Source organism: Kryptolebias marmoratus, linkage group LG11, assembly GCF_001649575.2.
Source record: "Kryptolebias marmoratus isolate JLee-2015 linkage group LG11, ASM164957v2, whole genome shotgun sequence".
NCBI classification, from domain to species: Eukaryota; Metazoa; Chordata; class Actinopteri; order Cyprinodontiformes; family Rivulidae; genus Kryptolebias; species Kryptolebias marmoratus.
The window spans coordinates 1,329,844-1,344,943 of record NC_051440.1 but is presented as its reverse complement, the minus strand read 5'-3'; the positions used below and the strand labels follow the sequence as shown (position 1 = coordinate 1,344,943).

At 36.8% G+C, this 15,100-nt stretch overlaps 1 protein-coding gene across 5 annotated transcripts in view; it reads left to right on the top strand.

Moving 5' to 3' along the window:
• Positions 1-15,100, top strand: part of carmil2 (capping protein regulator and myosin 1 linker 2) — a 163,495-nt gene that overhangs the window by 49,387 nt on the left and 99,008 nt on the right. For all 5 annotated transcript variants that reach the window (XR_001809029.3, XM_017433904.3, XM_025010032.2 and 2 more), the window contains 12 exons: positions 1,161-1,265; positions 1,512-1,581; positions 1,696-1,777; positions 4,002-4,098; positions 4,868-4,922; positions 5,901-6,073; positions 8,272-8,340; positions 10,513-10,606; positions 10,781-10,867; positions 12,483-12,602; positions 12,812-12,928; positions 14,382-14,557. Coding sequence is in view for 4 of the 5 variants with exons in the window: in XM_017433904.3 (XP_017289393.2) it covers positions 1,161-1,265; positions 1,512-1,581; positions 1,696-1,777; positions 4,002-4,098; positions 4,868-4,922; positions 5,901-6,073; positions 8,272-8,340; positions 10,513-10,606; positions 10,781-10,867; positions 12,483-12,602; positions 12,812-12,928; positions 14,382-14,557 (1,245 nt within the window). In the remaining variant the exon portion in view is untranslated. The remainder of the gene's footprint in view (positions 1-1,160; positions 1,266-1,511; positions 1,582-1,695; positions 1,778-4,001; positions 4,099-4,867; positions 4,923-5,900; positions 6,074-8,271; positions 8,341-10,512; positions 10,607-10,780; positions 10,868-12,482; positions 12,603-12,811; positions 12,929-14,381; positions 14,558-15,100) is intronic.

The window sequence follows — 15,100 nt, the reverse complement described above, 5'->3', positions numbered from 1 at the left end:
GCTGCTAGGTGTTCATGAAAAGAGGTCAGTTTCTTTAACCAGTAGGCGTGGATCATGTCAGGTCTTGGTGCAGTCCCGCTCTGTATCTCAGACTCTGTTTTGAATGTCTGTTACTGTAATGGATATAAAGCCCCTTTTACACGGGCTCTAAAGGTCCCGGCTCTACTCTACTCCGCTTGCTTTGCTCGCATTTCCACCGGCATTTTTTCGAGGCCGGCCCTGCTTTTTTGGTCCCTGCTTCGGAGTAGGCCCAGCCGGGTCGGCCCTGCTTTGGTGGGTGGCGCAAGCTTAGCTCCTGTTCACTCATTGGTCGTGGGTGTAACCAGATACAAATATAAAGAGCGAACGGTAGGAATATAAACAACAGCGTTAGCTTACCCTGCAACATTTCCAGACTACATAAGTCTGTCCCCCAGCTGAAGGTGCTGTAAAGCCTGAAATCTCCGGAGGATAACAGCTGTCATACTCCGTGCAACAATCACAGCATCCAGAACATTTCTTCCACTGCGCCTCTCTTCCTGAAGTCTCAGGAGAATACCCATAAAAAAATGTTTAAAAAACAGCAACAACACAGGGCCAACGTTGTCCATAGCGCTTCCGTTGTTTACACAACTGGCGCCAAGTTTTGGCTTCCCCTTGCCATTGCCTTGTTGTAACTCGTCTTGAGGTGTGATAAAATATTCCTCTTGCAAATGTTAGAATAATGAGTCTGGAGTTGTTTCTAAGTTAATCTGGATATTGGGTATTAATGTTTCCCTAGTTCCCACATCCTTTCTATTTAGCCCCTATATCTGGCCTTGCTTGTATAATAGCAGTCCAGCAGTGTTTAGTTCTCTGCTCTCATTCAGGAATTTCTTGTTCAAGTGGTGTCCAATCCTGCTCCCTAAGGGCCACTATCCTGTGGGGCCACAGGATAGTGTTGTTTCCCTGCTCTTCAGCAAGCCTCAAGTTCTGCAGAAACCTGTTAATCACTCAGTTATTTAAATCAGATTTGTCAAAGAAGAGTGCAAAAAGATAGATGATGATTACTTGAGTGACATCTAACCTGCAGATTTTCTAAATATTTGTCTCAGATAAGTACCAAAGTGTATCCTCTTTTGGTGGCATCATATTATGTATTCCTGTAACTCTGTTTGAGTCTGTTGTTCTTTTGATTGTAGAAAGGTAAGGGAGGTGACCAGGAGTGTTCAAGAGTTCTTCAGTCACAGCTGTGAACTAAAATATGTAGGCCTGTCTGCCACCAAACTACCTCCACAAGCTCTACGGTTGGTATTTAACTGTACCTTAACTTTAAAGTCTTGACAGTTAGGTAATTAAATCTAATTATTTTTATTTGAAGCTTTTTAATTGTTTTAACCAATAAACTAAACAATAGGAAATTTTATATTAAGAGTGATTTTTTTCTGAATTGATTATCTATGATTAATTTGCCTGTGTGATGTACCTGCCACTAAAGCTGCTGTCCTTCATCGTATGTGGGCTTATGTAGAAGTGTTTTGCTTTGCTACTAGGTTATTACTACAGGGTCTGGCAACCAACACCCATCTCTTTGGTCTGGAGTTAGATCTCAGTAGCTGTGAGGTATATGATACATTCCCACACACAGACTTGATAAAATAAACATTTTTCATTTGTATTGCTAGTGAAAGCTAAAATAAAGTATATTCAATTTTTATATTCTTTGTTTGTCTGTAGCTGCGTTCAGCTGGGGCCCAGGTGATACAAGAGCATATTTCTGAGGCTACAGCTATCAAACGTCTGGATATCTCTGATAACAGTAGGCAAAACCACCCAATATTCCACATCATGTGCACTTTATACCATCTATAAATATATACCCATCCTGCATACTTACACTCATACGTTTTTGCCCTCTTCATGTGACATGACAATGCACCCCACTTCAAAACATTAGAACAAAACAAGAATATTTCCTTGTACCAGTGCCAAGTTTTACAATGTGAGACTGTTGTATTTGGCTTCCACCTCTGCAGCAACTTCTTCACAATTCCTGTACAAAAATAAACTCTCACTGATAAAAAAAACCCAAAGTATTCAAAAAGAAATAATCAAATTTTGATGTGATGTGGTCCACATGCAGACCAGTGATGGGAATGTGAATGACTCAATTAGTAAGGACCTGTCAGGTTTACACTGGACACTAGAAGACATAGGTGGTGGCATCATAAGTGGAGTTATGGTGTTGTTAGACAATTATAACAGTGAGTGAAAGTCAGCAGAAACAGGGGATGCCTTGTAGACACATTAGACAGCATTAGCAACACTTGATAGCTTTATGGAGTCACGTTGTGGGTTAGTATGAGGCTGGGCAATCAGATTGTTCAATTACCAGATGTGTTTTGTACAAATGCCATAGTGGACCGATGTTAGAACCAATGCGTATGTGAGGACACCCACACACATGTCATGAAGTTTGAGTTGCCCAAGATGGACCACACCAAATAAGGATCAGTGCATTGTGTACAAAACAATACAGAACCCCTTGACATTTGGCCCTGCCATGCAGACACAAGTAATGAACTTTTTGCATCATCCAAATTACAAGTTCACCATCCTACACATAGGCTGCTATTAACACCAGAGCAGAGGAAGCTGCATTCAGATTTACTCTATAACTTGGAGGTATGGTCTGATGATGAGTGGAGTTGTATCATGTTTAGTAATTAATCTCAGTTCTACATTACCATCAATGACCATCAAGTTCTTATTTGACAGTGTTGAGGGCAGAGGACCAATCTTGCCAATGTTGTATAGAGACAGTGTTATTTCTTGCATCATGGTGGGGGGAGCCACGGAATCTGAGTTCAGGTCACTTCTAATACTGATTTAGGGATTCTGATGGCACAGAGCTACATTAGTGACATCCTGTGACTGCATGTCTTACTCCTCATGAGACAGAGTCCTGATACAGTCTTTCAACGAGACAACACCCATCCACACAACACATGTCTATGGACTGCCAGCATTATATTGAAGTCCTCCTGTGGTCAACTAGGTCCCCCAATCTTTCCCCTGTCAAACATGTGTTATCTGAAATTCCAGTTCCAACAGCTGTAGGCTGACTTGCTGCAGGAGAGGATACACCAGCTACATGACTCTATTCTACACTGAATCATGAGGCACTTTCACAAAACACTTTCGAGCCAGTATTTAGATGCCTTCTGGCCATCTTAGTGTGGTTTGTGAATAAGCCAAGGCAGCAAGGAGAATTGAAGCCAACCCATCCTTGATGCGCCTAACCCTAACCCTTTATGTCATAAAGTGAAGTAGTAACAAAGCTGAAACAGTCAACATGTGAAAAGGTAAGCCAGCTTTGGAGCTTAATAATATGACGAAGTGATGACATATGGTCTGTGTGACCACGTGGTCATAGTATAAAATAAGAAACAGATTTATTACTGAGGGAAGACTGATGATCATGCATAGCAACTTTGTTTTTTGTTAAAAAAAAGTTAACCACAAAGACAATCACTAAACTGAATAAATTCATCATGTTAAAAATGCGATATGAGGAAGATATCTATCACACATTTAATGTGCTGCACTCCACGTCAACACAGCTAAGTTCTGCTCTACGTCTCTTTTTGTTCCACAGTGCTTATCTAATTTTTGAAAGCTCATGTCTCTGCAGGATGTGGATGGCTCCATCTGTGATTTTAAAACAGTTAGAAGCAGCATAAAGACAAACTGTTCGTTGTGGTCATTTTGCGGTCATTTCATTTCATTTCCACCATTTTTCCTGGGTCTGATGTTTTTTGTTTTGTTCTTTTGTGAGTGAGGTTATAAGTTCTATTGATTGGTTATTAATGATTATTTAGAAAATCCCATGACAGTGCAGTAATGTTCATAAATGTAAAAAGTGAAATGACATTGTGCCACACAGCTGACCAACTTTTTCACCTCTCACTTTTATTATCTTATCACAGTCATTGCAGTGCTCCTTTTTGTCATTGTCTCATCCACTTTTCCCCACTCTTCAGATTTTGAAAACAACATGGTGACACTAGTTCTGACTGTTGGTCGATGTCCGTCACTTCATCACCTTGCACTAGGAAGAAATTTTGCCATGAAGTCCAGGTCTGGTAAATGTCTCTCACAGATCCAGTTATTGTATACAGCTGCAGTCAGAAGTTTCCATCCACTTATTGTGGACGTGAATGTCAAATTAATTTTAGTCTTTTAATGATTGATTTGAACTTTTCTTTTTTAAAGGTGGAATGATTGTACAATATACAGCCAGATTTTCCATTAACCACACAGGGTCAAAATTATACATATACATTTCAGTATATACATAATATTTTTTTCCAGTTGAACTGTACAGGATATATGTTGGTAGAGAGTGGAAAAGTTATAAAATGACATAATTCATTTTGTACTTTGCAAAAACTGTACATTTTTAACATGGGGTGGACACTTTGTTTTATCACCTCCACCATGGAGGTTATGTTTTCAGTCATCTCCATTTGTTTGTTTGTCTGTCTGTCAGAAAGATTGCTTAAAAACTTATGAAATGATTTGGATTAAATTTTTCAGGAAAACTTGGGTTGTCACAAAAAACAATCAAATAAATTTTGATGGTGATCCAGATCATGATCTGGATAACACTATTTTTTATTGACGCTGCGGCCTTGGCAGAGGTTCCCCTTTCCGAGTGCTTCTAGTTTTCTTTTGTTTTTTCATCAATTATGACTCTTTTGTAATTAAATTAATCATTATACTCAGGTTTGCTCTATATTCACCTGTCACTGTACCTTTGGACCCAAGACTTGGTGAAATTAGGCTGATATGTAGCCTAATTTTGTTTTCTGTTTCATTTAATCTTTTTTCACCTGACTTTCAGCAGAGCCCTCACTGACCTTCTTCATCGTATAGCCCAGCTCATTCAGGATGAAGAGTGTGTGAGTAACAATATCATTTTTATTTATTTATTTATTTGTTTTAACTCTTTAACATTAGACCCTTATTTCTGCAAATCATTAACCCACATAGGTAAAGAGTCTCTAATTTAAGTTTATGCAGTTACAATGCATTAAGTTATTTCTGTGGTGTCAATTTGCAACAAAAATAATCTCAGGGCTGTATACAAAATAAATTAAACAGGTATCCTTTTAATCCAAGTACAGGCAATTTGATTTCATCCATTTAATTTCAGTTTGTCTGATTCATTCCTACTATCATGTGATCCAGTATAAGCCAATTCAAAAACTAGTTACACACAGTTCAATTAAAGACAATTCAGTCATTTTCTAATTCAACACTGAAGTGCTAGTTTGTAAAAAGCTGTTGATTTAAAAAACACAGCAAATCACAGTTCAGAGTTTCTGCTAATCATCTTAACAAAAATACATTGTCCAGTTGAAATCATTCTAAGACTGAAATTAAGGCTTTGTCTCACTACTCTGAATGTATCATTAAAAAAAACACTAAATCAGCCATGCTGTGTCACTGTAACATCTGCATCAACAACACATCAAAATACACAAGGAAGAACACTCTGAGCCAAAGAATGCCCCATATCATTTTTTTTTTCAGTCAACTGTTGACAAAGGGACACAACTGAAAAAAAAAACAGTTAGAATATTTCTTCATTATCGTTGTACGTTCTAAGACACTAAGCTACAGTAGTCATACATAAAATAGGCTGCTGCCATTGCTTCTTAAAAGCTTCATATTTCAAGTTCAAAGGGACACATGAAAAATTGTTTGCAAGGGTTTTGCACATTTATCTGTTTCACAAAGCCCTTGCAAAGTGAGTTTTGTGACGTCCAATTTTTCCACAGTAAATTTCCAACTTTCACGTGTACCCAAAAATTTAGGGACAAGGATTTCTTTGTCTTCTCCATTCCAATGCTTTCTCCAACACTGTATGTCTGCAGCCACTGCAGTCTCTTTCTGTGTGTGATTCCAAGCTGAAAGCAGGGATGCACATACTGCTGAGTGCTTTGGGAGGCAATGCTGCTCTGGTTGAACTGGACATCAGTGGAAACAACATTGGAGACACTGGAGCCAAAATGCTGGCTAAAGCCCTGATGACCAACACCAGCTTGAGGTGCAGAACTATGCACAAACCCAAACTCTTCTTTGCCAAATGGTTGGACACATATTTTATTTATAATTATTAGTTTTTCTTCTTACTATAGCCAGCTCCCAAAAGGCGGGCAACAGTGTATGTGTGTGTTTGTTTATCTGTCTGTTATCATAATCTGTTATGTACCAGTGAGCAGATTTTAATGAAACTGTTAGAAAGTAATACTTGGATGTACATCTACAAGTGACTAACATTTGAAGTCAACCTAATTCAAAATGGCCACCACAGCTTATCAACATTAGCAAACATAAAAAATAGCTATAACTCAGTTTAATTTGACATAAACAGCTAATATGTAGTGTAACTAAAACCTTCTTGCAACATACACAAGCAGAGTGGTGTTCAACCCTGTCTGTCTGTTAGCAAATTATCTTGTGAACCACTGGGCAGATTTTGATGAAACTCAGAAAGTAATCACAACTGAAATTTTTTTTGGAGTAAACTCAATTCAACCCAACCACCACAGCAAATCAACCTTAGTCAACAGAAAAACAGCTATAATTCAGTTAATTTTACAGATTTTGAGCTAAAATATGTTGTGGACATAGCTGAGAGTCATCCATACCACATACTTTGAGTTTTAACAGATTATGTGAGATGTTGGGATGTCGCTTACACAAAACATAACATCATTTCATGAACTGACCAAAAAGGTTAAAACTTTTTTCAAAATAAGATCACCCTTTAAAATCCTGGCATGAAAAACATGGTGTGAGTTATTCATTCCTTCAAGGAATAATTTTGTAATATTTTTACTTCATCTGCTAGCCCTTGAAAACAGAACATAGGAAAATGAAGACACATCAGTGTCTTTGGTGGTGCCGCTTTGTTAACTGGCAGAATGCGTTTGAGAACAGGAAGAGGACTTCTGCTAAAGGTTGTCAAAATGTCACAGGAAACATTGCAGCAGTTTGGTTTTGTTTTCCTGGAGCAGGGGTCTGCAACCTGTGGCTCTTTAGTTCCTCTGAAGTGGCTCCTTGTAGCTTTGGCTAAAACAACATCAACCTGAGTTATTTTTATTCATAAATTTACATCAGGAAATAATACTTTTAACTGTTTACCTGAGTGAAAGTTTTGCTATGTGTTCAATAAATTTCTGCACCAGAATAACACTAATAATGCAAGCAGGTTGGGCTGTCTGTAGAAACTCTATTTTTTTTATCAGAAATTAGTTGACATAAAAATGATTATATATACTCTGTATAACCAGTTTTTCATCATTTCAGCCCCAGAATCAAATGAAGGCATGTGTTTTAAATTCAGTGATCAGTTTCACTCTTGTGGTCATAGTTTGTTAGCTTGTTCTCAATTTTTTAATGCAACTTTCTAACATGCAGTACAGTTGTTCTTCAAATGCTTAAAAAATTCCCATTTTTAAAGATATTTAAAGTAAACTGCTGGAAAAAAGCAGAAATGAGAACTTTGCAAATCTATTGGTTTTTATACATTCCGTGGCATTTAAATAGGACATCATAGAAAGACACTGCTAGTTTCCTGTAAGTATGTGAAAAATAAAAAAATAAAGGTCTGCCTCTAAAAAATTTAGCAGATTAAAAACATAAAGACTGTAAGTTTGCTTTTTAAGGTTTTAGGCTTACAAGTTTCTATGTAAGAGTGAAACTTGTTTTGCTCTTTGTATTTTTTTTTTTACAATTATGACTCAGGTCAGGTCTGCATCATTTTACACAAAAAAATAATCAATTTATTCTGTAGAATTACAGTTCTGTTTTCTTTTGTTTTAACACTTAGAAAAAAAATACAAAGAGCAAAACACCATAAACTGTTGTTAAAAAATAGTATATAACCAAAAATATATATCAGGTGTGTTTTTTAAGAGCTGAGTAGAATTTGTGGCTGCATACAAACTTTATTTACTAGGAAAGATGATTAAATGCCTCTAAAAAAACACATTGCAGACCACTGATAGTCAGTGTGGGATCAGACCACAGGAAGTGTCTGGAAGAAGGATTGTCATTGAAAAATACACAAGTAATACCAAGTACAATGATCTGTGAGATAAGCCTTCAATGAAATATAAAACAAAGTTAATTTCACTTCATCTAAAGTTTGATTTACACATCCTAACATGGTTGTTGCAGCAATAAAAGCTTTGAGCATACTTTCTGGGCCTCACTTCTTTTCTTCATCTGTTTTCCAAGGTCTTTATCGTGGGACAGAAACAATGTGACTTCCAGGGGTTACCAGGATGTGGCAGATGCCTTAAACAGGTATCATAGACACACACACACACACAAACACAGACCCACAAAAAAACCCAGTTAGAATTTAAAAAAGTTGACATTGTATAATATACAATATACTTAATTGTTGTGTTGAGAAAATTTGACTTAGACTCAGTGCTTTTCATGGGTTCCCGTTCCTGCCTTCACAAAAAACAAAAAAATTAATCAAATAAAATTCACAAATAAATAAACAGTGTTACACATAATGCCGTAATATTTTCTGTCAGAGTATACTACACAGAAGCAGATATTTTGAATAGCAAGCACAATTGCACCAAATTAGCACTGGCCAACAAACAGCACAAGTAACAAAGTTAACAGCACAATTCAGTAATGTTTTTGTTTTATTATTTTCAGTGAGTACAATAGTGTCAACCTAAGTCATTTCATAGTCATTTCATTTCAGTTGTCCTTGTATTACCATCATTAAGGTCTGCAGTCTTAGTGACCCTAAATTTAACATCAGTTCTTTGATATTTTGGATCAATTAATGCTGCTTCAAAGGTTGGGCAGGCATTTTGGTACTGCTTTGGATTGGTTTGCTTCCTATTTATCTTTTACTAACATCTCTGTTGTCATATCTAAGTTAAAATTAGTTTCAGTTACTAATTAACATGGTGTACCACAAGGTTTTTTTCTTGGCCCCATTTGTTTACTCTTTATCTTTATTAAAATGATTACAAACCACAAGAATTGTTGACAGAAATCTAACAGATAGTGGGTAAAGGTTCTTTGACAACAAAGTCCTTTGTCAGTAGGAGCTGCTGTTGTTCCATCTTTCAACTTGAGGAAGGACTTGATAATAACCAGCTCAGAGTTGGATTCTCTTCGAAACCTCACATTTGTTTAGTAGTCTTGTGTGAATAGAACATTTTCATTTCAGGTAAAAAGACCAATCATTAACATTAGGCCATCAAAGTTTTTTTGTCAGTATATTTCGTTAACAACTATAAATAGTTCTGTCAGGCAGGATGGGGAAGGAGGCGAACCCATTATGCAGACTCATATTAGAACACTAATTTATTAAAATAAAATTAACAAAAACAAAAAGCTGACGTGGCAGCAAAATAAGAAACTAGGCAAAGCGTAAAAACAACATCAGGGAAACAAGAGCACAGGGAACGGAGAACAATGAACCAGTAGGGTGTGGGAAAAATGACCGGGTTTTTAAACAGAAGGTGTCAGGATTTGGGTTTTTGGTTTTCAGTTAGTTGCTTTATGTTTCAGTTGGTGTTTATTATTTTCTGTTATCTTGTAGTTTGGTTCGTGTTTTCTTCTACTCTTGTCTCATGTGTCTGTGTTTGTTTTCATTTTCATTCCCCCAGCTTAGTCATCTGGTTACCTGTCACTCCCATCTCCACCTGTGAACAATATTAATCATGTCACCTGTCTCCACTTACCAGATTACCCTCAGCACTTTAATACCCGGTCATTTCTCCCACTAGTCATTGGATCATTGTTTGTTGTTTGCCTTCGCTCCCTGTGTTTCCTTGTTGCCTTACCTTGTTATGTATTTGGATTTTTGTTAAGTTTTAGTTGCTGCCACGTCAGCTTTTGTTTTGCTTATTTTTCGTTATTTATTAAATTAGTTTTTACTTTCAGTATGAGTCTGCGTTCTGGGTTCGCCATCGTCTCCACGTTTCCTGACAGAAGGTAATTGGAAAGTGGGCACAGGTGAAGCAATTAACAAGATTAGAGACAGGTGTAGATGGGCGTGGCAGGAAGGCAAAAGAGTGACTGGGGAGGAGTTCAATAATAACAGGAAACACAAACAGGAAAAAAACTAAACTGAAACAATACCTCAAACCTAAACAAGATAATAACAAAAACAACAAACTGAAAACACAAAAACCCAAATCCTCACAAGTTCAAAGAAAACTGTGCACAAACCATTTCCAGGTTGTAATAATTTATCTTGTATGTAAAATGACTATTCTGAAAACCAAGGTGTGGCAACCAAAATAATAAAATCAGAAAGTTACAAGGTATACTGTATATGTCAGAACTAAATTTAAAGGCAGTTTATCCATTAGTAAGGTATGTATTTCTGTTTGGACCAGAATAGACTCCACACTAATAACTGAAAGAATAATGCTTCTAATTAGGTCTAAAATGAACTGTGCTTTGATAGGGGCTATTTTTGTTGTTGTTGTGCAGGAACTTCACGCTGCAGAAAGTTCCTCTGCCCCTGGCTGATGTTGCACAGAGCTACCGCAGCAACCCCGACCGGACAAAAGAAGCTCTCCACAAGGTTGTTTAGTAAATTCAGTCATTTTCAAGTTTGTTTGTGGGTGAAAATGTGACTACAAAACATAGACAGCTCGAAATATGTTGTTGATTTTCTCTTTTGCATTATATAATCTAAAAAAAGGAAAAGTTTCTTAAACGTTAAAATGTACATCTCACTTTAAATCTTTCTGATCAGATTCAACAGTGTTTAGACAGAAACAACCAGAGACAGCCTAGCATCCTGGAACACCAACAAGTGTTGAGAAGTCAACAATCTGAAAAGGTAAAAAGAAGAATGATTATGGCTGCAATTATCACTGTCATTGAGTTAAGTTTTCTCACGTAGCACCAATTCATAACAAAATTCATCTAGAGAGACATTAGAAAAGGACAAGCAAGTTCAGTTCATACTGTATACAGTTACAGTACATGTAATTTAATTTACTGTATTCAAACCAGTTGGTTCCAATACAATCTAAACACAACTCAGTCTATTACTGTCAAGTTCAGGTTCAAATCTAGTTACTTGCAGTTCAGTTTATTCCAACTATGATACAATTAATAGATTATAAAGTGCAAATTAGTAAAATGTTGTCTACTGATACCAGCAGATTGCATCAAATCTTCTTGGTACTTGAGGCCAAAGTAATGCCATCCAGAGGAAGTGAAAGGTTGCAAAGTTTATTCCTAAGATGTTCAGGTCTAAAAACCACATCTGCCTTGTCTGAGTTTAAAAGCAGACAGTTAAGAGTCATACAGGTTATGACAGGTTATGTCTCTAAAACAAGCTTGTAATCTAAGTAAGTATTTGGATTTATCGGAGTATCATCATCTTAACAATTATACTTTATCCTGTGCTGTCTAATAACTTTATCTAATGGGAGCATGGCGAAGATTCATTATTAACATGAACAAACTGGAGTTTCCTCCAAATCTGTTCTTTAGGTTTTACGTGATCTTGCTGATAGACAGAAAAAGAAACCAACAGACACAACCGAAATTATAACATCCTTGAGAATTTTTCACCCTGCAAAGGTAACAAAAAGGTCACATGTGGGAGCACAGAGAAAAAGTTTTAACAAAGAGGTTACTTGTGACCTTTACCTTTGACCCCATGAACCTTGAAATCACCAGGCATCATTTCTGACCCATGGGGTGTCCAACTATGGAATTTAATATTCCTGTTATACAGCTTTGACCGGATCACCACCACTTGTTCCTTGTACCATGATTGATATTTCCTAAAAATCTGTTCATAACTTTTTGAGTAATCTTGTGTACAGACAGACAAACAAAGAGAAATCATAACCTCTTTGGCAAAGGTTATAATTATTAAAATTACTGTTTCAGATCTGCCTAGCTTCATCACAAAAGTGTACTCCAGCAGATTAAATCAAAAACGTGGGGGCGGCTGCCAAGGTTGGCCCGACTCAGGCTGAATGTGGGTGGAAGTGAGCAACGTAATAATGTGCACAGCCTAGAATAGCATTTTGCAAGCTGTGCACACAAAAGTAGGTTGCGGTTTTCAAAAATGGGTCACAAACATTCATAATTCAGTGAAAATGCACCTGTTTTCTTGCAATTTGAGTTACCAACTAGTTTCCAACAGCCAGAGCCCAGTGAGATACTCTCGTAAATACTTACACATTAAAAACCATTTTAAATCATTTTTTGAGATGAAGAGGAATCTTAATAAAGGGGTATTATTGACCAGAACTCCAGAATCTAGATCTGGTTTCAAGATTCAAACTGGAGGTGTTAATGAAGGCAAAAGGTTTGTGTGATTTTTACAGCAATTACATTATATCAGTTCAAGATGACCCTAGCCATGGTTCCAGCTGTCATTTGATTTTGTTCCTTCAACTACATTTAATAAAATCTATTGTCCTTGATTTTAGCTGGTCCAGGGTCTGTGCCGGCAGTTAGAAGACAGCCTTCAGCGTTTAAGCCACTGTAATTACCAGGCTGACATTGTGACGGCACACCAGGTGTTGCAAAATGCCCGTGAGTCATTGAAGGTAAGCCCACCAAAACCATGTCTTTTGGGGCTAAAATAATCCCAAGCACTCTGTGGTCACTTCATCACTTGTTGCAGGCTTGTGCAAAAGTTCAGTCATAAAATGCAGTATAATTTAATGACAGTTTTATTGTTCAGCTTTAACATTGCCAGAAATTTTCATAAGTATCACTGAAGTTGTTTGGTTGTTTTGGGGCTGTTTCTGTGTAGCTGCTTCCCTCTCTGTGTGAGGAAAGCAAAAATTGTTCCTCAAATGGAGACTGGGTTAATATCATCCTCTCTGACACTGCTGCTGCGCTCACTCAGGAGGTCACAAGGAGCTTACAGGTACAAAAAAAGCCGCACACCTTCTCACACTGCAGTGTTCCACTGAAAGTAAGGCTTTATGCACTCAAGCTGCATTTACCAGCTCACAGATTACAATGGGTACAATACAAAGTTCATGTTATGTAAGTAGCTCCCACTTTGAGAGGGTTGAATATTTACTACTATTGTTTCATTTTGGTCACAATTTTTCTGTTTTCACACCTCACAGCTTTGAGAAAAAATATGCAAATTATACATCAAAATGTCAGCATTTTGCAATGTCAGTAGCTGCATTGAAACCCTTCAGTATACAACTTTAGTTTTGCTAGCTTTCTTTAGATAATCCTCCATTGTTCTTACCAAAATAGAAAAGCACACAAGCCTGTAAAATAATTGTATTTTACAACACAGCAATTCTGCACATGTGACCAGATGTCATGAGGAAAAAATGATGTGAAGAAATAAGAAAGAAAGTTCAGTTTTATATTATTTATAAAACACGGATCTTTACTCGCCAAACAATACCAAGAGCATTTCTGCTCCCAGTAACCAAGCATCCTAAGCACTAACTTTACATGCTTCACAAGTGAGCATTTGCAGAAGAGACCACATGGTTGCTTTTACAAAAGGGAAAAAAAAGGAAATATGTCATATTTTTTTTAAGGGTGCCAACGTATAAGCACTGAAGCACCATTAATACTATTAATTTTCCATTTCTGTCACAATATGTCATAATAATTCTCCAGCAGCTTTGACAAAAAAACAAAACAAAATAATATTAAAATATATCAAAAAGTGTGGCTTGATTCAGAATAGTAGTTTTGGGAGCAGTACATCATGCAGGGTACAAAAAAGTTCACTAAAAATGCTAGAAGTATCCCTGTAAATATAAATGGCATTTTAGTGGAAATGCCAGCCTTGGTTGGAGCTCTATAGCTCAGACTTCACAGCAAAAACATCACTCAAAGTTTAAACATGTCATATAGAAAGTCAAAGTTTAAACATGTCATAGAAAGTCAGACTTTACATGACTCAACTGGCATCTTTTATGGTTTTTACACAATCCCATTTTTTAATTTTATGAATCTGGAGCCTTCCACCTATGATAATCTCACACACTCTTTAATATTATTTACAAAATAGTTACACTTTTTTTTTTACAGTTTATACATCAAAATATGTTATGAGATTAAATTATTACAAAAGGAATTCCCAGATTACCATTAGGCTTTGTAGAAGAAAGTTGCTGTATTTTCAGGCAGGAGCTGCATTGGCACCATTCAGAAATGTTGTAGTTGACATTTTTTTGCTTGTGATTTGCATGTTAGTTTGTTTAAAATAAATAAACACTAAGCATTTAACTTAAAGATGATTTCTCCTGTTTGTTTCATGTTCCATAATCAATAAAGACAATAAACTGATAATTGGGCGATCTCTGTATCCTCCTCACTTGCAGTGATTGTTGTTGTTTCAGGAGTTGAGTCAAGGCCTGATGATCTATGCTGAGGCTGTGTGTCCACGGGTGGTCCAGTGCTCCAGTGTCTGCAAGTGTCTGTCCGAGTGTGTGTCCAAAAGAAGCAGGCAGGCAGAAATATTTTTGAGAAGCACACTGGTGGAAACTACAGGACAAATCATCAGCACCAGACTGTGGTAAGCACATTTTCTAATAAGACAGGGTCATTTTTTTAAACCACGTTTACACGGTTTAATTTCTGAGATGTGCCATGTTCTGATTGACCAGGAGATAAATATTGCACTTAAGGCTATAGTCTGTTTCTTTCTTCTTAGTTTGTGCTTTGGGTTTATGTTACTTACAGAAAGTGAAAGAAGTTTCTGATGCTATAACCTATGTTTAACCCTTTCCCATCTATTCCTCTGCCTGGACTCTTTTTTTTTTTGTTGCTTATTTTAACTTTTAAAGGGGCTGTAAAATGTCCTGTGAGTAGGTGGTAAGTTCAATCAATCAATCAATCAATCAATCAATCAAATTTTATTTGTATAGCACATTTCAGCAGCAAGGCATTTCAAGGTGCTTTACATAATTAAAAAACAAAATAAAAACAGCATGTGACATTGAATAAACAGTAAGAAAGAGACAAACATCGAAGACATCAAAAACCCGCACTCTAACCCTAATTTAGCCATAAGCAACTCTAAACAGGTGGGTTTTAAGTTGAGATTTAAAGGCACCCA